Source organism: Pelecanus crispus, chromosome 2, assembly GCF_030463565.1.
Source record: "Pelecanus crispus isolate bPelCri1 chromosome 2, bPelCri1.pri, whole genome shotgun sequence".
NCBI lineage: Eukaryota > Metazoa > Chordata > Aves > Pelecaniformes > Pelecanidae > Pelecanus > Pelecanus crispus.
In genome coordinates, this window is record NC_134644.1 from 91,377,870 (window position 1) to 91,405,816 (window position 27,947).

Consider the following 27,947-nt stretch of genomic DNA (forward strand, 5'->3'; position numbering starts at 1 on the left):
CATTGTGAGTTTTGCCTGCATGACTCTTTTCCCATAGGGTTCTCTGGGTTTTGTTTTAATTTATTTCAACTTTCCTTTTTATTTTATTTATTTCTGTGTTTCTTTTTTCTGCTACTTTTGTTTACATTTCAGTGAAGCCAATGGAGAATGAGTATTCCAGTTTTAGCCACACACTGTTTCCTTTCCCCTTGTTATTTTTTTTCCCCTATATTTTTGCATATTTTTCTGGCAGTGTCTTCCCTCCACGGTAGTATTAAACTTTGCCATTTCTGTAGCAAGCATATTCCCAGTACAGGAATACACCATATTGATACCCACACAAACAATATTATTGGATGAAGGCCATTTCCTGAGCTAAGGCTCAAATTTTCTGTTCTTTTATGCCCAAAGCCCACATGTAATTAAAAAAGATAATTCCTTAGTAGTTTCAGAAAGTCATGAACCTTACCATCAAGATGAAATGCTTGCTAGCTTCACTTGTATTTAGCTACTCTGCTAACACTGGAAGAAGATTATTCCAAACACTACAAAGATCTTGAAAAAGGCAAATTCCATAAAATTGGCATCCAGGAAACTGTATCTGGAGAAAATGAGAGTAAACTTCAGTATGCCTTCTCTTCTTTCATGCTAAGGAAGCTCCCTCTGCTCACTGGGCAAGAACAGACAGAGGGAGTCTACTTCTTAATGGAATGCTTTATGTATCTCTCATTGCTATTATCTGAGGAATCTGCAATTTACGATCTACTGTAACTTGTGGTTACTCCCAGCACATTGCGTTCCTCCTTGGATGACTAAATTCTGCATCTCAATTTCAGGGCTGCTGTTTCATAGGAGGAAAGCAATATGACATATTTTACTTGAAGGAATCGGCATAGCAGCTGATGTGAGCTCACTGGCTTGCATCAGAATAACATGAAGAGAATATTCGAGTCCTACACTCGCAGCCTTTTCCTGCATTTGCAACACTGTCCTCCATATAACCTCCTTCTTTAGTCACTGCAAGAATCATTGGAAGCTCCAATCATTTGATGTCACCTTCCAAAAAGGACACTTTGCCTGTATTTAAATGTACAATGATGACTTAAAATCCTCCTGAGACTTAATAAAGAGGGTCGCATCCTCCTCAAGCAGCATTTACAGAATAGTGCATATCATCTCATTGCTTTCTGGATGCTTGCACCAAACAGTAATTTGATTAATTACTCATGCCTTCTGATATCTGTCAAACTTAAGGGAAAGATCTTCATATCATCCACTGCTCAGTATACGGAGAGGGACCATCAAATGCATCTTGAGGATTTCAAAATCCTCTACTTCAGCCTGTTCTTTCCTTCCTATAGCCTTGGGTAAATGATCTAGAAAATATGTGAAATTGCTGGTTATTCTATGGAAATGTGTCTACTTCAGAGCTTCTCCGCTGGGAGTTGATATTGTTACCACATACTTGAATGTGTTTAGAAATTTGTGGGAAATCTGCTGTGCATTCCCTGGGAAGAGTTTATGGCTGTGGGGATTTTAGAAACTTACCTTTCCCCTGGACCTTTCCCTCATGCTTTCATAGATCTTGCTGATATAATTGCTGTGAACCTAGCCATAGCAATTATGACCTACAAGATCTAAGGACTTCAGTCTTCTATCCTAGACTATTTCAGAAGAGAAAGTAGTTTCAGTAGTTCAAAGTTACTCTCAGATGTCTTGGTGTTTATCACGTGATGCAAGTGAATCTTTATCTTCTTTGTACAGCTCTCATGCATCAGGTCCTCATGATAACCTCCAAAAGGTTCCTTTCTTCCTTCTTTGGGTTCAGAGGTACAGGCTTCAAGTCTGTTTACTTAAAAGTTGCCTAGCATTTCCACAGTGCTATGTCCTGTCACCCTAAATTAGCATATCTGAAGTGTGAATAGGAAGCCATGTCTTTGTCCTGGTGTCACTCTCTCCTTCTTTTTCATCTTTCCCTAACTTGGCTGATGAATTGGCCAGGTTGTGTAAGTACTGAACCATTGTTGCCTCTGACATATGAATCCCTAAGGATGTGACCCTTGGTTATGAAATTAAATCTGTGACTATTTCTCTATTCCCCTCAGTAACTATGCTGACTATTCCTTTTCCAGTATTGTGACAAAAGTCAGGAAGATTCTTGGGATAGAGACCTGCTTCAGCAGGAGTTACACTGTCTTTTTTTTTTTTCTTCTGGTAATCAAGACCTAATTCCATTCACTTTAGGGGAATCATAGAATCACAGAATCATAGAATGGTTTGGTTTGGAAGGGACCTTAAAGATCATCTAGTTCCATCCCCCCTGCCATGGTCAGGGACACCTTCCACTAGACCAGGTTGCTCAAAGCCCCATCCAACCTGGCCTTGAACACTTCCAGGGATGGGGCAGCCACAACTTCTCTGGGCACCCTGTTCCAGTGCCTCACCACCCTCACAGTAAAGAATTTTTTCCTAATATCTAATCTAAATCTACCCTCTTTCCATTTTAAACAGTTAAACCTTGGCCTATCACTACAATCCCTGATAAAGACTCCCTCCCCATCTTTCTTGTAGGACCCCTTGAGGGGGAAGAGGGTTTTGTAGAATATGTTTTATGAAATGAAAAAGAAAATTACTTTAGAAAGTTAAATAACTTTATTTACAAACTCAAATTCATTGAGAATTTGCATTTCTCCAAAGGGGTGATTAATTTGCATCTCTTTTGTTTATTTTCATTAATAAAGCAACACTTTCTGAAAATTTCTGTATGTGCTGGAAGGCCGCGATCCTACTGCTCAGTCTGCCTGTGGCACTCAACATCTCTGCAGGGTGTTGTGGGTCCAAAGTAGCAGCTGCTTAGCTGCCTGCTGGAGAATTCCACTACTGGACTCGATTAACATGTTGGCTGAGAGGCTGAGCTGCTTCACTCTGGTGGACCATGAGCAGGTGTTCAAAAGTGATATTCTAAAAGCTGTTCTTCTATTGGAAGGTTGCCGAGGCTTATTTTCATAGTCACAAAAAATACCAATCTTTCTCCTTCAGCACTGAGGCTACCCACTCATTCCCAGTTCCCTGACTGGAGAAATGATGCATTCCTTCCTTCAATCTCTCTTCTCCCTTAGAATCTGCTGTGAGCTAAGACCAGTGTGGCAGAAATGGTCCTCTTCACTACAGCACAGAAAAAGCTGTGTGGTGTGTCGTGGTTTAGCCCCAGCCAGCAACTAAGCACCACGCAGCCGCTCGCTCACTCCCCCTACCCCGATGGGATGGGGGAGAGAATCGGAGGAGTAAGAGTGAGAAACACTCCTGGGCTGAGATAAGAACAGTTTAATAATTGAAATAAAGTCAAATAGTAATGCTAATAGTAACAGTATAATAATGATAATAATAATAATGATACACGAAGCAAGTGATGCACAATGCAATTGCTCACCACCCGCCGACCGATACCCAGACAGTTCCCGAGCAGCGATCACTGCTCCCCGGCCAACCCCCCCCAGTTTATATACTGAGCATGACGTCATATGGTATGGAATAGCCCTTTGGTCAGTTTGGATCAACTATTCTGGCTGTGCCCCCTCCCAGTTTCTTGTGCGCCTGGCAGAGCATGGGAAGCTGAAAAAGTCCTTGACTAGCATAAGCAGTACTCAGCAACAACTACAAACATCAGCCTGTTATCAACATTCTTCTCCTACTAAATCCAAAACACAGCACTATGCCTGCTGTTAGGAAGAAAATTAACTCTATCCCAGCCGAAACCAGGACAGTATCCACCCCTTATTCTATACCATCTACGTCATGCACAGGCCCTCCCCTTTCCAATGTGTTCCAATTAATCACCACCCCTTTCCCTATCTTGATATACACACAGATATCATTCCCTTCGTCTATGGCCCATCCCCCTAAAATGTCCATTGAGTTCATTTAGCCCATGACTTTGGGTTCCATCTGTCATCACAGTCTTTCAGAGCAGGACAGGTAGTGTGCAGTGTTGGACTGTTGCATGCTGAAGTCAGTTCTCATTCCAACATGGTTTCATCAAAGTTCATTTTCCTTAGGCTGGGCAATTCTTACTGCAATACCATTGATGCGGCATATAGCAATCATAATATATAGTATTATAAAGCAATTAATATTATACAATTCAGTTCATTGGCTATTTTCACCCAAAATCAAATTCCCTTGAGGTACACATTGGGCTTCCCCATCCTTTCGCATCACCCACCAAGTGCACCCAGGTCCTTGAGCAAAAGCAATCCCACGAATGGGTTTGCCTTTGCCAGAGGGGGAAGTAACCCAGACTGTCTTCCCCAGCATATTTTTCATGTGCACTACAGGAACTTTATCTCCTTCTACAGTACGTAAAAGTTTTGATTGGGCAGGGCCAGCTCGATTGGCAGATCCCCTGGTGTTGACTAACCAGGTGGCTTTTGCTAAATGCGTATCCCAATGTTTAAACGTCCCACCACCCATTGCTCTCAGGGTAGTCTTTAACAATCCATTGTATCGCTCAATTTTTCCGGAGGCTGGTGCATGGTAAGGGATGTGATATACCCACTCAATGCCGTGCTCTTTGGCCCAGGTGTCTATGAGGTTGTTTCGGAAATGAGTCCCGTTGTCTGACTCAATTCTTTCTGGGGTGCCATGTCGCCACAGGACTTGCTTTTCAAGGCCCAGGATGGTGTTCCGGGCGGTGGCATGGGGCACGGGATATGTTTCCAGCCATCCAGTGGTTGCTTCCACCATGGTGAGCACATAGCGCTTGCCCTGGCGGGTCTGTGGGAGCGTGATGTAATCAATCTGCCAGGCCTCCCCATATTTATATTTTAGCCATCGTTCACTATACCCAAGGGGCTTGAACTGCTTGGCTTGCTTGATTGCAGCGCATGTTTCACACTCATGAATAACCTGTGCAATACTGTCCATAGTTAAGTCCACCCCTCGATCACGAGCCCATTTATACGTTGCATCCCTTCCTTGATGGCCTGAGGCATCATGGGCCCACCGAGCTATAAATAATTCACCCTTGTGTTGCCAGTCCAAATCCACCTGAGCCACTTCAATCTTAGCAGCCTGATCTACTTGCTGGTTGTTTTGATGTTCTTCAGTGGCCCGACTCTTAGGTACATGAGCATCTACATGACGAACTTTTACAACCAGGTTCTCTACCCGGGCAGCAATATCTTGCCACAATGCGGCAGCCCAGATTGGTTTGCCTCTGCGCTGCCAGTTGCTCTGCTTCCATTGCTGCAGCCACCCCCACAGGGCATTTGCCACCATCCATGAGTCAGTATAGAGATAAAGGACTGGCCACTTTTCTCTTTCAGCAATATCTAAAGCCAGCTGGATGGCTTTCACCTCTGCAAACTGACTCGACTCCCCTTCTCCTTCAGCAGTTTCTGCCACTTGTCGTATAGGACTCCATACAGCAGCTTTCCACCTCCGATGCTTTCCCACGAGACGACAGGACCCATCAGTGAACAGGGCATATTGCTTTTCATTTTCTGGCAATTTATTATACAGTGGGGCCTCTTCAGCACGTGTCACCTCCTCCTCTGGTGATATTCTAATGTTTTTTCCTTCTGGCCAGTCCATGATCACTTCCAGGATTCCTGGGCGACTGGGGTTTCCTATTCGAGCCCGTTGTGTGATCAATGCAACCCACTTACTCCATGTAGCATCAGTTGCATGATGTGTAGAGGGGACCCTCCCTTTGAACATCCAGCCCAACACCGGCAGTCGGGGTGCCAGCAGGAGCTGTGCTTCAGTACCAACCACTTCTGAAGCAGCTCGAACCCCTTCATATGCTGCCAGTATCTCTTTCTCAGTTGGAGTGTAGCGGGCTTCGGATCCTCTGTATCCCCGACTCCAAAACCCTAGGGGTCGACCTCGAGTCTCCCCTGGTGCTTTCTGCCAGAGGCTCCAGGTAGGGCCATTCTCCCCGGCTGCAGTGTAGAGCACATTTTTAATATCCTGCCCTGCCCGGACTGGCCCAAGGGCTACTGCATGAACTATCTCACGTTTAATTTGTTCAAAGGCTTGTTGTTGCTCAGGGCCCCATTTGAATTCGTTCTTCTTCCGGGTCACTTGATAGAGAGGGCTTACGATCTGGCTGTAATTTGGAATATGCATTCTCCAAAACCCCACAACGCCTAAGAAAGCTTGTGTTTCCTTTTTGCTAGTTGGTGGGGACATAGCTGTTATTTTGTTGATCACATCCATTGGGATCTGACGACGTCCATCTTGCCATTTTATTCCTAAAAACTGGATCTCCTGTGCAGGCCCCTTGACCTTACTCTGTTTTATGGCAAAACCAGCCTTCAGAAGGATTTGGACTATTTTCTTTCCCTTCTCAAAAACTTCTTCTGCTGTATTGCCCCACACAATGATGTCATCAATGTACTGCAGATGTTCTGGAGCTTCACCCTGTTCCAGTGCTGTCTGGATCAGTCCATGGCAAATGGTGGGGCTGTGCTTCCACCCCTGGGGCAGTCGGTTCCAGGTGTACTGAACACCCCTCCAGGTAAAAGCAAACTGGGGTCTGCACTCTGCTGCCAAAGGGATGGAGAAAAATGCATTAGCAATATCAATTGTGGCATACCACTTAGCTGCCTTTGACTCCAGTTCATATTGAAGTTCTAGCATGTCTGGCACGGCAGCACTCAGCGGCGGTGTAACTTCGTTCAGGCCACGATAGTCCACTGTTAGTCTCCACTCCCCATTAGACTTTCGCACTGGCCATATGGGACTGTTAAAGGGTGAGCGAGTCTTGCTGATCACTCCCTGGCTCTCCAGTCGACGAATCAGGTTATGGATGGGAATCAGGGAGTCTCGGTTGGTGCGATATTGCCGCCTGTGCACAGTTGTGGTAGCAATCGGCACCTGTTGTTCCTCAACCTTCAGCAACCCTACAATTGAAGGGTCCTCTGAGAGACCGGGCAAGGTGGACAACTGTTTAATTTCCTCTGTCTCCAAAGCAGCTATACCAAAAGCCCACCGGTACCCTTTTGGGTCCTTGAAATACCCTCTCCTGAGGTAGTCTATGCCAAGGATGCACGGAGCATCTGGGCCAGTCACAATGGGGTGCTTTTGCCACTCATTCCCAGTTAGGCTCACTTCAGCTTCCAGTACAGTTAGCTGTTGGGATCCCCCTGTCACTCCAGAAATACAAATGGGTTCTGCCCCTCTATAGTTTGATGGCATTAGCGTGCACTGTGCACCAGTGTCCACTAGAGCCTTATACTCCTGTGGGTCTGACGTTCCAGGCCATCGAATCCACACAGTCCAGTAAACCCGGTTGTCCCTTTCCTCCACCTGGCTGGAGGCAGGGCCCCTCTAACACTGGTCACAGTATTCGTTGTTCACTTCCTGTAAATGTGAATCAAAAGTTCCCTGATCAAGGTCGGAAGTAAAATTAGCCCTCTTACTCTGTCTCGGGAACTGCTCACTGGAAACTGGAGCTGCAATTTTCCTGGGAGAACCGCCTTTTCTAATAGTTTTTCCTTGCAATTCACGCACCCGTGCCTCTAAGGTTGAGGTGGGTTTTCCATCCCACTTTCTCATGTCCTCTCCATAATCACGCAGGTAAAACCACAGGGTGCCCCGTGGTGTGTATCCTCTATATCCTCTCTCTTGAGCATAGGGACGTTGACTCCTAATGGCTGAGACACTGGTCCGTGCAGGTGGGGAGTAGGACAGATCCTCTCTGAGTTGTTGGAACTCTTGGCATATTTTTTCAGACAGTTTTTCCACAGCCGAGACACAGGCCCGTAGGGAGGAAGAGAGCTTTTCTTCGTAGTCCCAGAGTTGTCTAGCCACTTCATCCACCGTTGGTGCCTCGTCGTCTTTCCAGGCTAGTATTGCCAACGAGTTGGAATACGATGCTGGTGCGCTCCGTACCACCTTCCGCCACATGGATTGTGTGCACCTGACTTCATCTGGGTCTTTGGTTAACCGCTCATCATTCAGGTCACTGTAAATCACCTCCAGCACGCCTAATTCCCTCAGGTACTGGATACCTTTCTCTACGGTGGTCCATTTGCTTGGGCGGTATAAAACATCCTCCTTGAAGGGATACCTTTCCTTCACGCTTGACAGAAGTCGCCTCCAGAGGCTGAGCGGTTTTGCCCCTTTTCCAATTGCTTTGTCAATGCCCCCTTCCCTGGAAAGGGATCCCAGCTGCTTGGCTTCCCTACCCTCTAAATCCAGGCTACTGGCCCCGTTATCCCAGCATCGGAGCAGCCAGGTGATGATGTGCTCGCCTGGATGACGACCAAAATCTTTTCGCATATCTCGCAGCTCACTCAGGGATAGGGATCGGGTGGTCACCATCTCATTTATGGGTTCTTCCTCCTCTGGTTCTTGTGATGGCCCTGGTTCATCTTCATCCCTTACTAAACGAACTGATTTCCTCGTGTATTTTTTCTTCTGTATAGGGGCAACTGATACCGGCGCAGGTTGGTTCTCTGGTTTAGCCACAGTGTCTGTCACTGGGGTTTGAGTAGCCGCAGTGCTCATGGCTGTGGCTGGAGTAGCCACAGTGCCTGGGGCAGGGGTTTGAGTAGCTGCAAGGCCTGTAGTGGGGGTTGGAGTAGCCGCAGGGCCTGTAGTGGGGGTTTGAGTAGCCACAGTGCTTGTTGTTTTGTCATCAGATCCAGAGACCTTCTCTTTCTTTTGAGGGTACTGATTAGCGTTGACCACGGCTCGATAGGCATGGGCCAGTCCCCAGCATGTTGCAATGATTTGTGTCTCTCTGGAGCTACCAGGGTGACAACATACTTCTTCCAAATACTTTACTAATTCTTCAGGATTCTGCACTTGTTCAGGGGTGAAGTTCCAAAACACTGGAGGTCCCCACTGCCCTAGGTACTTGCGCATACGATCCCACACACCCTGCCACTCATAACTATCCAGCCTTGGGGTAGATCTCTGGATGGTATTTTTAAACTGCTTACTGACCTTTATCAAAATGGAAACAACATTCCCAAGAATTATCAATAGAAGTATCTTAACTGCCCAGGGGTGTTCAAGATACAGGAAAGTTGTTGTAATGAAGGAGGAAACATCATAGAAGAAAGCAGCAAAGGTGCCATTCTGTATTTCCTCCACAACAAGCCTCTCAGAGTAAGAAGTATAATTGCTAACTCTCTCTATGAGGTAGTACCCGAAGTACAGTAGTGACTTCTGTATGAAACCCAAATACCAAAGAATGCTCAAGGTCAGGGTTTTGATAAGGAGCCTCCCAAGCAAAAGATCATGAATCACTGCAGAGCATAGCACACTACACAAACTGACAGCAAGCTTTAACGCGTGCTGCAAAAAAAAGAACATGATGCAGATCAGAAGAACTAATATCGTGACCGGCAACTGTTAACAGACTCCTTAATACACTCTGATTAATCTGTTGTTATCTCAAGCCCCACGTTGGGCGCCAAAAAGGACTGTCGTGGTTTAGCCCCAGCCAGCAACTAAGCACCACGCAGCCGCTCGCTCACTCCCCCTACCCCGATGGGATGGGGGAGAGAATCGGAGGAGTAAGAGTGAGAAACACTCCTGGGCTGAGATAAGAACAGTTTAATAATTGAAATAAAGTCAAATAGTAATGCTAATAGTAACAGTATAATAATGATAATAATAATAATGATACACGAAGCAAGTGATGCACAATGCAATTGCTCACCACCCGCCGACCGATACCCAGACAGTTCCCGAGCAGCGATCACTGCTCCCCGGCCAACCCCCCCCAGTTTATATACTGAGCATGACGTCATATGGTATGGAATAGCCCTTTGGTCAGTTTGGATCAACTATTCTGGCTGTGCCCCCTCCCAGTTTCTTGTGCGCCTGGCAGAGCATGGGAAGCTGAAAAAGTCCTTGACTAGCATAAGCAGTACTCAGCAACAACTACAAACATCAGCCTGTTATCAACATTCTTCTCCTACTAAATCCAAAACACAGCACTATGCCTGCTGTTAGGAAGAAAATTAACTCTATCCCAGCCGAAACCAGGACAGTGGTGTCAGTGTCAGAATACTGGCCATTTTCCTGATTTTTTTTTTTTCCATATAGGTTTTTAGGATACTGAGCCCTAGTCGATATTTTCTACTTCAGATTTGAATGTTGGATAAATTACTAACAGTCAGCCAGGTCTGACTGGGCAAACCTACCTGAAGAGGAATATTAGGTCCTCCCCTTACCAGATGTCTAAGCCAGTTATCTCTTTGCATGCTTTGAGCCATGAGATCTTGTACTAGCTATTTCACAAGGCTGAGACATGTTCCATTAGCTTTGTCTGCAGTCAGCAGTCTTAGATGCTCTGCGTTTTCTCAGCTTATAGTCTTGATGTTTCTCAGAGTCTAGTGAGTGAGTGAGAACTCCATCTGAGATGGAGAAGCCTTCCCTGCTTTCTTTGTTAGGCATCGTCCTTGTAAGGATGAGTTGCTTACAAACTTTGGATATCAAGAAATTTTTGGTTTACTACAATGGCAGAACCAGGGCCATTGGAAGATCTACTTGCCTGTTTCTATCCATTCCAGCGAGGTCAAAAAGAGCAGCAGTCTATGTGCAAAAAAACTTCTAAGTGGGTAACAAATTGTTTCAGGACTTATATCCTATAGGGCCACTAGGGTGTTTTTCCAAGAGTGCCCTGAACTAGTTTCATTAGAGCTCAAATGTTATTATTAATATCGTTAAGGAATCCAGAAGTAGTGCTGACTGGAGGACAGAGCAATCTGAGAGCTGCTCTTCTAAAAAGAAGACCAGTACCTCTGTCATATGTAATTAGTGAATGTAAAGAGGGGACTGTTGTCTAGAGACAACAAAATGTGAGTGTGTTTATATATATAAACTTGAAAAGTGACAATCTGCAGAAGAGTAAGTGGTTCTTTGATAAGCGTGTTTTCCATGTGGACAGCATGTACCTACCTTTCATTCTCTGAGGTGCTTCTTATATTTGAGAGAAACTGAAGGTATTTTTATTTTTATATCTGTATTGGTACTGCAAGAGATGGCACATGGGTTATGTGTAAGTCATATAAGCACCATTAAGACAAGAACAATTTATAGTTTAGGGACTTTCAAACATAATGATAGGAATGGATATTACAGCTTTTGATATTGTAACCATTGCTTCTTGCAGTACTATGAATGCTTATGTACAATATAACAAGTCAGAAAGCTGGGTATTTTCAGTGTTCAAAAGCATCAGTTATACTGTGCAATTCAAGGTACTTCCTCTAAGGGATTTCAGACATATTCATGATATGGTTAGAGATAAATACAGAGTTTCTGGTGTAGAGTATACTATAAAGGCAACTATATTATTTTTTTACAGATAGAGCTATCATATTTGATGATACTTAGTATCTTAATTTCCACTTTCTGTAATTAAGCACTACATCTTATACATTTTCAGATCTTAAAAATGGAGTCTTTTAAGTAACTGGGTGATCAAAATCATGGCTACCCCAAACTAAGAAAAAATGTGATTACTGACTGAAACAACAGTACCAACTAGTTTGTAGTTGTGATTATGTAGCAGTACCTGAAAAAGCTAAGGCAACTGACTTTTTACATTTTGCTGTTTATTAGATTTTTTAATTAATAACTTAATAATTAAAATAATTATTAGTACTATTAGTAGTAAGCATACATTATATTAATACTTATAAATGTATTGCGAATCATTTTATATCACGGTTTAATTATTATGCATAATATGTAATATATAAAACAATGATAACAAATAAATACATTAATTATTCCATTAGGCCAAATTTTGAAGCAGTATGTTATTTACTGTATTCATTTGCAGTCTAAAATTTTATAATTATGACTAAGTTGTCTTCAAGTGAAGATTTATTGCTAATTTAATTGATTACAGAATCAAATTGATTTGCTAATCTAATAAATTACATTCTAACTGACTTTTAGAGCAGTATCTGCCAGATTTTGTACAAGCTGGAACCCAGGATTGTCTTCTTCATGATTACATGCTAGTGGATAATACCTTGGTATTCTTATCATCTGGCCTTTTGACCTTCACACGTGATCTTGCTTAGGGATTAGACAAGGCAAGAACCACACCTTTGAACTCAGAATTTGTTTCTTTAGTCTTTTTGTAGCCCTCAAAATCTGAAGTTTTCTTTGTTTTATATCATACAAAGAAGTGTATGAAATCAGGATTGTCTCTTCCCTCATGTTGTGTGTCTTCCAGATTTTCACATGAAAATTCTGATCCTGTTCTGTAAATTAGTTTTTGTTCAGAGCCAGAAAGGCCACAGGCCAGTATTTGTACTGAGCTGTTTTGTGCTGAGGTTATACCCTTCACTGCTGAAACACATCATTGCCATATAGCAATAGGAAGAAGACTGGTCAGTGAAGGTGCTTCTTTGTGCCTAACCAAGGGTACAGAGTTGTTTTGTGCCAGAACCGTTGTGAAGTCCCTGATTCTCAGCTGTGAATAATGTTGCTGCAGGATGCACAGGAATCCAGTGACAATAGATGGTGATGCACAACTTGATTTCATGTCTTTGGATTCACAGACTGCCTAGAAGCAGATAGTAGAAAGCAGTAAATACTGTGTACTTTAATCAAAATGTTGGTAATTGATGCTTTACAACTTCTTAACTGTGCTTAACTAATTGAATTTGTTTGTACATCTACATTCTTTGGCTCCACCATCTAACCATCATTTTGTGTTGTGCCTGGATTGGAAAAACACATTAATACTTAGCATTTTCTACCCCTTTTAGAGTACTCAAATGCTTTAGAGGAGTCCTCTTTCATTTTTCTTTCAGTAAACTGGGAACTTTGAACTCTAAAATTCCAATTATAAGGCATTTCATCCACCTTCACATCATTTATATGGTTCTTTTCCAGGAAAGGCCTTTCCATGGCCTCTTTCAGCATCCAGAACCCACTGAAATAGGCCAGTGTCAGAGATAAGTCCTGATGCTTTGTACCATACTAAAATCATCTCCCTTTTCATCCCTATGGATGTGATGTGAATAGAGGAATCAATTCCATTTGCTTTCTCTTTGGTTCAGTGAACATCTATGTACTGTATGGGAACTGGAAGTGTTCCAATAAATTACTTTGAAAGAGTTCTATTATTGAATATCCTGAATACCATGTAAATCTCAGTTACTAAAATAGTATCTTTACAGGTGGAAGGTTAAAACCTTGCTTTAACTCAGGTGAACAATGGATTTGAGTCAAGGTGTCTCACAAGAGAATGCACCAACCATTAGAGGGTAGAATATTCTCAGATAAACCCTCTGTGTTTCCTCTTGTATGGGTTGTAAAAATTATTTAATTATTCATAGAGTCAAAAAGGCAGAGAAAGAGTAGCCAGCACTTTCAGAAAGTTCAGCTAGCAGATGAAACATGAGTTTCAGTGAATGAACTGGAATTAATACTCAAATGCTTTCAATAAGACAGACAAGAAGACATCAAGAACAGATGATCCCTCTGTATACTGACTAGTGGCCAGGGCATTTTTGTCAAAGAGGCTTATTCTGTCCCTCCATGCTGGACAATTATTTACACATATTTGGTGAGTGCATTAGTATCATAATAAGCTGCATGATCTTAGCCTCATGCTCAGCATTTTTTTTAGTTAAAAGTATTCAACAGTTTTAGCTAGAATTTACAAACAGTTCCTTTCCCAGGAGAGAAGGAAAAAGCAACTCCAGAACCCTTTTTAATACCATCTGTTTGTGTCCAAAGAGAAGTGCAAGAGTTGTATAGGCAAAATATGGTTAACCATCCTAAGTGACTAGATGGTGTGAAAATTGTTAATACCTCTTTCACACGACTGGTTTATAATCTTGCTGAGACCAACTTCTTCTCAGTAATTGGAATAAATGTTAGAATTAGAATAAATTTTAGTAATTAGAATAAATGGGATTTTCTCACCTATCCATAACATGATGGTCTATGCTTGAGCTGTTTTCAGTTTAATTTTGCAGATCATCTTTAAGTTACAGAGAAGGCAACAACCATGGCAGGCTTTCATTTCCTCCATTCATTCATATTTAATTTTCAGATAATGCTATCAGGAGTACAGCTAGGTTGCAATGAAACTCAGTATTTCCAGTAAAGCTGCAACAGAAATTACAGAAACAGAACCAGTTCCTACTTTACAGTAGGAATAGTATTTATTCATGTAGAGTGGTAATTTTCATTTACTGGCTTTCACCGAGTATACACATGCTCATGGAATGTTCAAAATACTGGCAAACTGAGCCACTAAGCTAAACTTAATTGGTTAGAGTCTTGTATGAGTTAAAAGCTGACTTGAGAATAATTCACTTTAACCTTACATATTTCTCACAGATACATCTCTACAACACACCATGACTTTTAAGTATTCTGTGATATATATTTTGGGCAGAATTTGATCCTGGTAGATTAACAGGCAATTCTTAATGAAAAGCGGAAATCAAGAATTAGAAAAAAATGCTACTTGGTACAAATAGGACATTTAGCAGGTTTCATATTTTTGTTTCATATGGTTTTATCTGTTGAGAATACTATATTAGCTACTGTGGAATGATTCCTGGTTCAAGTATGCTCATTATTAAAGGGCCAGCCTTTCTTTTGAAGCATTTTGAAAAATGAATGTAATAGAATTTGAAGATTTTGTACGTTGCTCAGGATGTCCAGGCTTCTGGGCACTCAGAAATCTGAGATACATCTACTGTAGGTGTAGATGTTCTACTCAGTCATGTACAGGCATTAAACCAACACTTCCAGGAACTATCAACTAAATTGCTTATGTGGTGCACATGGATGGATGGTATCTCCACAGTAAACATTGTGCTTTCAGAATGTCCCAAGTAAAATATCGGTACAGCCTTCCAAGCACACTGAGAAGTTACATACAAACCAAATTATCTGTATTGATGAGCTCTCTGATACATGAAAAGATAATGGGCATTATGACTACAGGCACTCCATGTGCTAATAATTTATCAAAATAGATAGGCATTAATGGTGAGCTGCAATTTTTGTGGCATTGATTCTTTTTTTAAAAAAGACATAAAAATAGAAGCCTATAGCCAAAAATGACATTTCAAGTGTTTGTGTGGTGTGTGTGTGTGTGTACTCAAAACTATGCATTTTCTATCTGGGATGGTCAATCAGTTCACAGTATCACTGCATATTAAATCATGTAGTCAATGTATGCTTACTGCAAAACATGTTAGAAAAGTATCTAATCATCTAGACTACTAACAAGATAAAGTAAGGAACAGGCGCTTCAAAAATGGTTTGTTGGACCTAAATCATTGCATTCTTTTGCTTCTGTAAGGGTTTTATTCATATGTACACAGATTGCAAATCCTATTATACAGAATGAATGACAGCAGGAAAGAACTTTTTCTTGTCAGAGCTGTCTGATTCTAGCAATCATAGCAATTAGTGCAATCTAACAAAAACTTTTTGAGGTCATATAATTGATATGTGTTCAGGTTAATCAGGTTATAATAGGTCACTGCCAGCGATTTTTAGTTACTTTTATATAAAATGTACATTCCAGAATGACTAGAGGGAATGAGAGACTTCAGTCAGCAGTGTCCATAATAAGCTGTGTTTCTGAGAGAACAGAGTGGGGTAGCCCCCAACAGCTCTTTGGTTTAAGGAATTTTGGTGGATTACAAACTGGGACAGTAGAAGCAGGTATACATTTGGGGAGCCATAAGGAAATTTCATATATTCTTTATTAAGGATGTAGGAAAACCTGTAGTTTCACTGCAGATGTTTTTCATGTAATGTATTCTAGGTACAAGCACAGTCTCGGTCAGTACTTTTTAGATCACTTTTCTGCCATGTATTTTACAATAATCAATGGGGTTTTACAAGGCACCATTAAAAAAAAGCCAAGTTAATACTGCTTTATCTCAAAGATGACAGATCTTTGAATATTATATCCATCTTTATGTTAGTAAGGACAAGCATATAACTGTATTAACTTTATTCTTTAACAATTAATCCATCAAAGCGATATGTTTCTTTCAAGTTCTGGAAGTCTTAACCTCAAAAAATAAGAAATCATGCAGTATTTCTGCTTGACAGAGCCCTTAGAAGAAAAGAGGAGCAATGTTTCTGGGGTCAGCATTAGAACTATAGTGTACCAATATACTAGACTCCCAAATGATTCATGAAAGGAAGACCAGTGGTAAATAAAAGATTAAAAGAGCCAAACATAATGAAGTGTCAGTAGAAGTAAAAGTGTAGGAAGGTTTCAAGGGACGGACAGTATTACATTAAAATCAGAAGCATAAATTGTATTTTGTTTATGAAGGAACCATTTTCAGTGGAAGATTTCATCATACTATATTAAAGTAAAATGCATTCTTTTCATGGCCAACAGGAACGGCGTGGTACATCATAACACTATAGATATGATGGGAAGGAATATGAAACGGGATCCTATTTCATAGATATTTAAATGAGAAATTATTTTATGAATCTGTCTGAAAAATTACTCACATTATTATAGTTATCTAGATGCAAAATGTTTAAAATTTTCTTTCAACTTCTAGTTTTTAAGCAAAAATGGTAATCTTTGTCATAATATTTACTTTTTAGGGTCATGTACTTTACAGAGACTGACACTAAAAGGCTGTATAGATCTTTCCTAACTTGGCAAAATACTTAGGTAAAAGAACTGTTGCTGATTATGGAATGTATAGTCAGCAAATGACAAAAACAAATTAGGAAGTCATAATTTATAATCATGAGCAATTAAGAGCTGTGAGACAAGTTATATGAAGAAAATGAGAAACACATGGAAATAATGGATTTAAATTATGACACACTAATAATGAGATCATTCAATTTGGAATGTTAAATATTTTAGTCTGTTAAATTCTAAATGCAATTTCTCAACATTAGCTATCACTGAATTATTTTTACTGCAGTATTTTTGAGACTGCAGTATTTTTGAGACCTCTTTATTGTAAGCCATTAGTTTGACATTATAAGGTGAAGTGATTATAACAACATATAACAGGGCATACAATAAGGTAAATGATGGTGAGAAATCAAATGAAGTTTAGCTGGCTTTTGATACTATAAAAAGAATCTTACTCTTAGAAAAGGAGTCTTCTGTTCCTGGGTGTCTGTCAGAGTGTATAGTCTCATATATTAGCTGTGCTGTAAGACTCCAGGTAGAAGAAAGCAGTGTGACCTCAGCTCCAGTTCCTCTTCACAAGCCTTGTTATGAAATGCAATGCCACCAAACAATGCAGTCCTATGTAGTTCCTCTTGTTGCCTAATGGCTAATACTGTCCATGGCTAAGTAAAGGACCGAACCTTCCAAACTTACTTAATTGTGAATAATGTCATAACAACGGAATACCTTCTTCATTATGTGAAAAATATGCCTGTCTCAGTAAGATCTGTTCAGTTTTCATAATTTGTACCCAAACTCAAAACACGGGAAAAAAATCAAGACATTCATTTCCCAAGAGGCAATCTCAGTCTGTTCTGAAGGAAAACTGATTGGAGGGGGGCAAGGAGGAGGAAATTTCAGTTGAGGTAAGTTAGTAATCAGGAACATCCACAGTCTTCTTGCCATTAGCACTAAGGAGGGACATACACAGAGACCAGGGTCCCCAAACCGATCACATGTTAGAGCCTAATACCAACCCATCCCACCCTATCACTCTTACGGTGTTGGATTCTGGCAGACTGCCTAGCACTAGGAGGCAAGTTAGCAGTTTTGCACAAAACTTTCCTGAATGCCTTCCATCTTATGCATACAGTCCTTCCTCCTCTATCTACTGTGGGATCTCATCAATTAGTTTAACTTACAGATTACACTAATAGGGAGGTGACTTTCCTAAAATGTTTAAACTGCTTGGTTACTGCTGACCTCCATATTGAGGAAGGTTGAGGACTACAGTTTCTTTTGTAGAAGAAAGGCAGTGAATACCACAAAGGCCAAAGTAGATGAGTAATAGAAGACATCCAACCCCTTTTTGGGGTTCTTGGTTGTTTTGTTTTGTTGTTTTTGGGTTTTTTTTGTAACTGTTCTTTGATTTTTAAAGGCAAAGGAGTTAGGAACTACAACCTGTGGAATGCTTGAGCATTTTCTCAGTAATTGGGGTGGCTCCCCTTCCTGGTTGGTAGCATGCTAATATGCTGAATCTTTGGAATTACTGAATTTATTGAGGTTGAGCAATTCAATTGCTTGCATTCTTGACAGACAATTCATCTGATCAGGAGACTAGCAAAATAACTAGAATACATTCTTGAGAAGGTGCTCAGGTTCTTGAGAAGAGGTAAGGATCATATCTATGTTTCTTAGGACTTTTCAAGTTAAAGCTTTTCTAGAAAGAAAAAGTTTGGGTAAGCCAACAAAAGCCCTCATGAGATGGAAAACTATGGTAGGAGTAGTTGATTCTGGTTGAGAGTGGGGATGAGAATAGAAATTGGTTGTCAGACACCATCAGAATAAGGGATGGGCTTTATATCTAGACTCCATGCTGCATTACTTATCCCAAATGTTTGGACTACTTTTCCTTCTGTTCAGTGCTATCTTTGCAGAATAATTATGAGTAATCTAGGTTTAAAAAAAAAGAAAAATCTAAATAAACTGAAGTGCATTTAGGAAATTCTGCATTGCTGAAATGGCACTGTGAAAGATCTGCTGTTTATTTCAGTGATATAACAGTTTTTTCCATTTATTGCCAGCTTCTTCCATGAATTTGACAGTTTAATATTTTGTGACAGTTGAAGCTTTACTTCATGTAAATGTACTTTGATTTGAGACATTCTGAACAAATTTATTACAGGTCTGTCTCACACTGATAATGAAAGAAGATAGAAAGAGATACATAACCAATAGCATTTTTGACAGTTTTCTGCCAAGTCACACTATGTGGCTTCAGCTGAGAAATGAAAAATAACTTTGTTGAACATATCCCTATAGAGTCTAAAGAGAGTTCTATGAATTTCAGTCCTGACATTTAAATCCTGTGTACAAGTAATATCTGAGTCATAAGAAGCTCACACCATTCTGTCATGCATCACTTGTTAATGACCTTCCTTGACCTTATAAAAAAAAATTCTAACAAAGGAAATGAGTATCCATACTTGCTTTACCATAAAACCGGTATTGTTTGACATGAATAGCCCCATGCCAAACCCTGAAGTTCAATGACATAGCTAGTATGAGTTTAATAAGTTCATTATAAAAGGATAGTATTTCAAGATAGACAATTTACAAATGTATTTTGTATATATAGCTGTTATACAGCTATCTTTTTGTACTATTATATTCAGAAGGCTGCAACAAGAGAAGACATGCAGCAACAGATGTGCAAATTAGGCAGCAGTAGAAAAGTTGATGGAAAAAGCTGAAAGAGAAGAAAGGGGCGGAGGACCTCATTGCCCACCCAGGCTCTTCATAGTGGTACTTGATGGAAGGAAGAGAGCATAAGTTGGAACAAAAGAGGATCAGACTGGATATAAGAAAAACATTTTTTAACAAAAACATTTTTCAGCCTAAGGACAGTCAAAAGTGGAACAGGTTGCCCAGAGAGGCTGAACAGTCTCCATGCTTGGAGGTTTTCAACGTGTTACTGAACAAAGCCCTGAGCAACCTAGTCTGATCTCATCACTGACCCTGTTTTGAGCAGGAAGTTGAATTAGAGACCTCCTACAGCCCCTTGCCACCTGAATTGTTCTAGCATCCTATGATCCTACAGTACTGGGTACCCAAATGCTGGTAAAAAGAGAAAGCTTTCATAAAGTAACAGTAAAAAGGAAAAACTGTTGCCAGATGGGAAAAGAGGTAATAGAGCCCTTACTTCAGTAGCTCTTTCTCCATTTATTCCCTATTGCAACCATATAAGGGGGCAGGTATGTTCAAAGTTGGGAACAGGAAAGATGGCAGTCTACAGAGTCTGCATACTAGCTCTGTAATAGGTGATGGGGCTAGAGTGGGGAGTCTGCCAAGCTAATTTAGACAATTATGGCCAAGAAAGACCATATATGTCATGTACAATCTAGAATGCTTTTTCCCTTATGCTGTGTTTTGGTTTTGTGACTCTTTGTTTTAATAAAATTTTATTTTTATTTGTATCTTGGCAAAATTCAGTAAGCATACTCTTTTATATTTAAGTCTTTTCACACTATAAATCTGAGTCACCTCATATACAGAGGATACAGCCTTCCCTGGAAGGGCAGACAAAAGGGAGGTGCACTGAAAAGAAATGTTCATGCTATCTACATTCAGGGCTCCTCCTGCATCTTCAGGTTGCTTCCATACTAGGCTGCAGGTGTCTGTAATTTTAGTACTGGTTAACCCAACTCCTTTGGTATGTCTGGACATAGCCTGGAACTTCTTTGATGAGCAGCAGGAAAGTGAAAAATGGCTTCAGAATTGAGGCGGGATGGAAAGGAAAGTTGTTACATTCAACTTGTCACGCTAACATAAAACATATGTAAGATTGTCTTCCCAACTTTTTTTAATTCTCTTCATTAGCCCACAAATATGAAAGGCTGAGTTCCATTCCTAAGACTAAGTATTTTTTTTGCCTATGTATTCAAAACAGGAATAAAACTATTAACTTTTCTGAAGTTCACAGCTAGATGGTGATGATAGTGATGCTGGAGGGGATGGGGAAGCAACTATTAGTTTCACTTTAACTAAAAGTGAAATAGGTAAAAAAAAATGTATAAAATGTCAGTATCCAGGATATTAGTAAAGATCTATGAAGATATGTATAAATATTAAAATAATTTCTGATTTCAGGAAAAAAGTGGAGTTGAATGTACAATCACAGAAAATAACATTTTTATCTTAATACAACTTTGTTTCTCTTTTAGTGGCAAAGCATTACTATAACACTGGTTGAGAAAGTGCAGATGGTTGCTGTAATCCTAGGATCTCTGTTCTTAGTAGCAAGTGTGACTTGGCTTCTATGGTCAGCCTTCAGCCCTTATGCAGTATGGCAAAGAAAGGACATCCTTTTTCAAATCTGCTATGGAATGTATGGTTTTATGGATCTAGTATGCATAGGTAAGCTCAAAATCTTTAAACAGCACAGACTGTGGTTTAAGACTGTGACTATATCTATTTTTCTAATTGGTCACTCTAATCAATCACTCCAGGTCTTTGCAGATTTATTCTCAGCTGGTACCTTTGGCAAATAACTGCTTTTTACAGTGTTACAAATACTGCAAAGAGAAAAAAAAGAAACTTTACTCTCAGATTCATTAAAGTGTCTCCCCAAGATCTTAGAGGTGAGAACAGGATCAGTTTCAATTTCTTGAAAAAAATAGACGGCTAGCAAAGTTCAAGAAGTTAAATTGATGAAAATAACAAAAACATTATTAAAATAATTAGTCAAATCACGTGCTGTCAAGTCTTCTACTGATGCAAAGTGGCATCAGTAGATTGTACCATCATGAAGCGCAGAAGAAATCCTTGAGAATGTCATCAAAATACATATCCAAAATTAAGTTGCACAGACTTATATAGGTCACTGTACTAGTAATAGAAAAGAACAGAGAAGACAGACATGAGTTCTTTGTACATCATAAACAGGTATGAAACACTCTAATAGTGCTAACTATAATAGGTTACTATACTACTAAAAAGTCTCAAGTAATTTAATTCTAGCTGAAATCTTATAAAAGAAAATGCAATTTACTGCAAAGCTATTTTGACCAGTTTTGAAATTTCTGAAAATATACTGGACCCAGAAATATTAAATAGAAATCCCTTTAGAATTTGATAAAACAACTTTGAATTGATTGTTAGAATAGCTACGGTTATTTGCAGAGAAAATTTAATAATTGCAGTAAACATTAAACCACATTCTTAGAATTGCAATTCCAAGAAAATCCAGAAGTCAAATGCTATCTGATGTTTGCTTTGAGATTTCTGAGTGATAAATGTTGATGTTATCCCAATCTCATATGTGGGAATTCATAAGGACAGTGCTGAATTCTGCTCAATAAGGTGCAAAGAAACAGAGTGATTCCTAATATCAAGGCTTTTGCTCCAAACATAAAGCCATATCATCTTTTATTGAAACCATCCCATTACTGTATGAGTATTTATATATTTATATTTCAGCTGGATCAGCAGTTCTGTTTATTATGTAATTTTTCTAAGAGAAGCCCACTGTGGAATATTTTAGAACACAGGGTTTCTTCTGTGAAACCAAATCTTCTCAGACAGAAAAATGAACAGAATCTAGGTCTCTAATACTCTGGACAAGTGCTCAGCTTTTAAATGAAAAGAAGGGCTCAGCTACATGTCCTCTTACATGCTGATTCCTGAATACCACTTTTTCTGGCTTAACACTCAATATTGAGATTTTGCTTTTGTTTAAAAAAACACTAAGTGAAGAAAAAATGTGCTTCAGGCATTCTGAACTTTTCATTTATACAGATTTCTCTTTTTTCACTAAGATTACAATTGTAAAAAAATTACTTGGAATAACCAGTTATTTCAAACTATTTCCATTTCTCCCCATTTGTTCGACTGTTAAAACACCCAAACCAAGTTAATCTCAAAATCAGTCAAGAACACCTGTGGGTGATCAGAAATATTACTGTATTTATCTGTAGAAGCGAACTATTGTAAGGAGAGCCTTCACTATATTGGCACATGCAGTTATGTAGCTGCCTTTCAAGCCAGCCAGGCTCAGGCCACCTCTGGACTGGAAGCTGCTGAGCCAACAGGTACCTCACACGGCTATGGAGCTTCTGGCCCGACTGGCACCGTGCAGGAGCAAAGTGGACATGCAGCTGTCTTCACCCACCAGATAAACTGACTTGCCTGTAATTACATAAATGCATATTGTATAGTCCTATCATAAATAACACATGGGAATTTTTATGTAAAACTGACTATAATTAAACATATTTGGACACTGTTTTGTAATTACGAAGTTCAGTGCAGATATGACTTAACAGTTTACTAAACTGTATCTGGAAATTTAGAAAGCAGTATAAAGGAGGTTTGGTAATTGTACAATTCTGATGATCCAGATTCATTCAGCCCACTTATTCTGCATATAATTTCAAGTAATCTGCATTCTGTAAGGTTGTAAGACCAGGAGTTCTTGTAACTCTTGAAAATATTTATTAATATATTCAATTTTATCTTTTTCTTTCATCATAAAGTAAGGGTTTGATTGATAGTTTTAATTTAAAACATTCAAATAAAGTTCTCTGATAGCTGGATGTAATTATTACTCATGAATGATTTAAAAAAAACCCAACACTGTCCATTATGCTGATGACTTCCCAAAGGCATTAACATATGATTTTACCATTGCATATTACATATAATCTCTTACATCATAAAGCTTGTAATGCTTACAGCCAGCCATGGTTCTCACTTAGTATCTCCTCTCCTCTCATTTGTGTTTAGTCATCCATGGCATTCTCTTAGTTTTCAACGGGATTTACAGTGAGTGAATACCTATACTCCAACTGGAATCTCTTTATTTCAATGAAAAATCTATGCAGACGTATGGGTTTTCCTGTGCAGCACATATTTCAAGACAAGTATTTAAGTTACTGGTGGTATGACCAAGACTTATTCCAACTGCCTTCAGTTATGGCTCCCTATAGCTTTGCATAAACTATGAATATTTTTGGTCATTTGTGAAGTGTAAATATCTGTACTTCTTGAAATGTTTTGTTGTCATCATTTTTAAAAGTTTTCCCAAAGGTAATGACATACTTACATGATATCTTTGAAAACTTGAACATAGTGATTTGTTTTCCCAATGAGTGATTTATATACCATAGGTAGCACACCACCCACTTTCTTACCAAGTAAATGACATGTAACTTGTATTTTAATTCTTGGTCTTGATTATCGTTTCACCAAAAGAAATATCCCAAAGATTACAGATCACCAATATAGTATGTTCTATTCATTTCAGTGTACATATTTTATTGGTATCCATTGTTTTTCCTGTTCCACTCTACATTTTTCTAGAGTTCTAATTTCTTCCTAACAGGATCATCTTTTTTACTTACCAGTGTTACTTTCAGTCCTACAAGTCCCTAGTTTGTACATTTCTGCATCTAAGCTGGGCGTAAAGCTGTTCTCTCTGAAACTTGCTGATCATAGAAGTTTTCCTAAGGCAAACCTTGAACATTTTAATCAAATAGAACTACTGCCTGTGAAACCCAGAGCTACTGCAGTGGTAGTGCTAAGATCAGACCGTCTATGTAGGGATTACCAAAGGGAATGAGTTCATGAGTTAATATGAAAGGAAAGAATTGATAAAACCCTTATTTAGCCACTGAAGGACAATACATCAAGCCTTTGCCATTCTGCTTTGTAGACCTCACAATTATTTCTCCTACAGTGAGGTCATATAATTTTATATATTTTCACTAGCATATAATCATAACTACTAGTCATAAATGGTTCTAACGTGAACAAAAACTCTCACAAATAATAACAGCTCACTTGCAATCCCAGAACAACAGTGCAGCTCCTTTAGAGCATGAAAAGCAACTGTAACTTTGCACTAGAAACGTGAGTGGTGCCAGTACAACGGCAAGGGAGTAGGAGACGGGAGCCAATGCGAGGTGTGAATAGCCCTCTGAAAGGCTCTTTCTTCCCCACCAAGGAACTTGATGCCTAGCGACACTCATGTAACTCTCTCAGTTGTAAAAATGTACAGGCTGAAGTTAGTTATAATGCATGCATCTACCTGCACTTAGTATTTCTTTACCCAGAAAGTCAGCCTTCCACTAATTCTAAATAGTTTAGAGAGAGTTTTATTGCTATTTTTAGAGGTGACATGCTTCACTTTAATGCTTTAAGCACTTCATTGCATTTTTTTGTATCTGTAGACCCTAGAGCAGGATTAAGAGATGGCATTTTGTCCAGTGGTAAAGTCTGTTTCTGAAAAGGGTCTTTTATTCCCTGGTAAAAGTTTGTGATGTTTCTGGGAGGACCATTCCTAAATGATTATAAGAAAGATTAGTGTTGTAACTAAGAAAACATTGGAACCTAATACCACATGTGAACTAAGAGGAGTTGCCTTTATAAAAAGACATTCAGTATGAAAAATTTCAAGTGCTCTTGTGACTCAGGGTAAGAAATCCTTTGGATAGAGTGGAAGAATCTCATAGTATTTGCAATAAAAGAAAAGAAAATTATGATCTTCCTATTGTCTGTATCCTACTACAATGGCTACATCTTACAAATAAATTCTGAAGGCAAAGTCCTCTTAGAGACTTTAGGACATTTTTCCAGGTACATCATCCCAAAACTCTGTTCCTTGTAGATATTAATTGGGCAGAACATTGGAAGAGCTAACAATAGTCAGTTCTAACACTTCCTCTTGGGATCATCTGGGTCAAACAAGTAATTTTTTTTCCCCTAGGACTGTGCAACTATTTCCTCTGTGCTGTTGAAACCACAGTATTTGGAATAAGTCAATATTACTCATGGATTTATCCTTGTTTTCTCTCTCATATCCTCATTCATTGCTGTGGAACTCTTAAGAAAAAGAAGATTCTTTGTCATTTTCTTACAGCTTCACTTCAGTGACTAACTACGCATATTTTGAGCACCAGAAATTCTTTTGAACTGGAAAATCTCCAGCATTTAAACCTTACCCAGATTTTGCCTTGTTTGTGGTCTTAGAACAGTTGGTGCTGAGAACTTTTTTCTCCCAGCCCCCGGAGAGTATCTTTCAAAGAGACAAAAGATCTACTGGAATTCTTTTGCCTCTTCTACATAGGTCTTTTTCAGTCTGTAGTTTTATCAGATGGGAACTAAAGCTTTTTATGCAAGGAATTGTGAAAGTACTCCTTTTCTCCTTCAGCATTGCCAAATGTGACAACTTTATTTCAAGCTTTGCAATATTTGATTCTTGGTTCCTTAGGTCTTTTAGAGCATGTGAATAACAGCTTTCATTTTAAAGAAAACTTCTCTTCCTTGCCATTGTTGAGAAAACTTTGAAAACATAATTTCAGTAAATCCTGAAAGCTCAAAACCAGTAAAAAAGAGCTCCTTAAAAGAAGTCCTATGACTTTTTCTGTCATAATTTTGGGAGGATACATTTGACTGTTTAAATGTATTTCATATACCTCAGTGATCCTTTCTCAACTGCTTCCTTCTCTGTTCTGAAATATGTTGTTCAGGTTCCAATGGAGAGCAGGCAGGTATCAAAAATGTTTACATTGGGTTAAATAGGTTCTCTCAATTTTGCTTCATCACAGTCTTGAGGGAAATTGGGCCAAAGAATACTATGGTCCACTGACAGGTAGAGGGAAAATGATTCTCATATCCCTTACCATTCTAGAGGAAATCCAACAGAAAGAAAAAAAGGGGGGGGATCTTTGTCACAGCAATAAAATGATGGCTTATTTGGTTTGCAGATTTTATATGTGATCAAACACATTTATCCTTTTTAAGACAATATAGCCAGTCTTGAAGATGCATTTATGTATTAAGATGGCTGCTAAATTTTTAGGACAGGTTGCTTTATATATATCTAAGAAGATGAAGATAGACATCTTGCAATCAAGAAAATTTTCCACTAAAATTCTATGCTGATACAAAAAAACATTTAGAATATTTAGCATCTAAATAAGTTTATATAGTGTTAGTTTTGCTGTATTGGATGCTTCAAAGAATTTTAGGCAACCTGAAAAGCCTTACAGAGATGCTACATTTGCTACAATGTCCTTCTGAAAGCAATCTTTGTGTTTCTCCATCTTTCAGTGCAATGTTCTTTAAAAATGTGTTAGAGTAGGCATTGCTATCTGCAAATCATTGCACTTGAATCTGAGGTTTGCTGTTCATATAAACGTTTTTATCATCCTTTCTGCTTGTGTCATCTCTCTTTGAATGTCTCCTTTCTGGTATCAGTTAACACCACTAAGAGACCTCAGACACTTAAATCACAATTTCGTTGTGTAGGAACAGGTGTTACACAGTCTCTTGGGATGCAGGACTATAGCCTGTGACACTGCAGATCATATTATAGATGTGGCTACGTACAGGAAAATTTTAGGCAAGAAACACACTGGACAAAAAATGTATAAATGTGTTTGGCTAGGCAGATTGCTCTCCTCCCAAAGCAGGGAGTCAGAGGAAACATGTGACATTGCTCAGAACCATGTAAGTTACCAGGCTGGTTGAGGAGCAGAAGAAAAACCTAGTAAGAAGGCTGAAACCTCGTGTGTGTCCCCAGTAAATCCATATTTGAAATACATATCAAGAGTGTGTGTATAAATATGTATACATATATACATACACACGAAAAATGAAGAGTTTCATTTAAGTAAATAAATTGCTTGCATGCATACAATAAGCATAGATATCAGCAACGTGGAAGCTCATAAGCAGATTGGTCTGTTGAGGACTCTGGATACTCCGTATTTTTCTTGAAGGACCTTTTAAAAGATTTCCTGGTTCTCAACAAAAAAGATGTTTCTCAACTTTTGCCTACTGAGTTTTAAAGAGAAGAAAGCCTATCATCCTTGCCATGTTCATCATAGTTAATAATAACATTTAATTTCTTCTTGCTCTACTGAAGCAAGACAGGAGTCATTATACTTACAGCTGTTTCAGGTTTTCATAAATCTTCTGTGCTCCCAAGTTGAACTAAGAATGTGAAAACAGTTAAATTTGTTTGTACTGAATTCTGCAAAACACTCTTAAACAAACTTAAGACCATCCTGTTCATTACGGAAGGTCTAATTTACTTAAAGATCTACTTAAACCGATGCAAATCTCAGTAAATAGTACTTACCATGAACAAGGATAACACTAGCGTAAACAGTCAATTTACAAATCTGCCAGTAAGGGTCTTTTATATTGCTTTACTTACGCCTAAATACTTTATTTAGTTAGGCATGCTCAGATTACTCCAGTAATGGTTATGTTGAACTTTCAGAACAATTTTATTTCCTCTATGTGTTCCTGCCTCCCAATCTTAAACACATGAATACCCAGTTATATT

At 39.3% G+C, this 27,947-nt stretch overlaps 1 protein-coding gene across 1 annotated transcript in view; it reads left to right on the forward strand.

The window, feature by feature from the left end:
• The window catches only part of MARCHF11 (membrane associated ring-CH-type finger 11), a 37,554-nt gene that overhangs the window by 9,125 nt on the left and 482 nt on the right, over nucleotides 1-27,947 (forward strand). Inside the window, exon 3 of the mRNA XM_075706086.1 lies at nucleotides 20,818-21,010. Within this exon, the coding sequence (XP_075562201.1) occupies nucleotides 20,818-21,010 (193 nt within the window). The remainder of the gene's footprint in view (nucleotides 1-20,817; nucleotides 21,011-27,947) is intronic.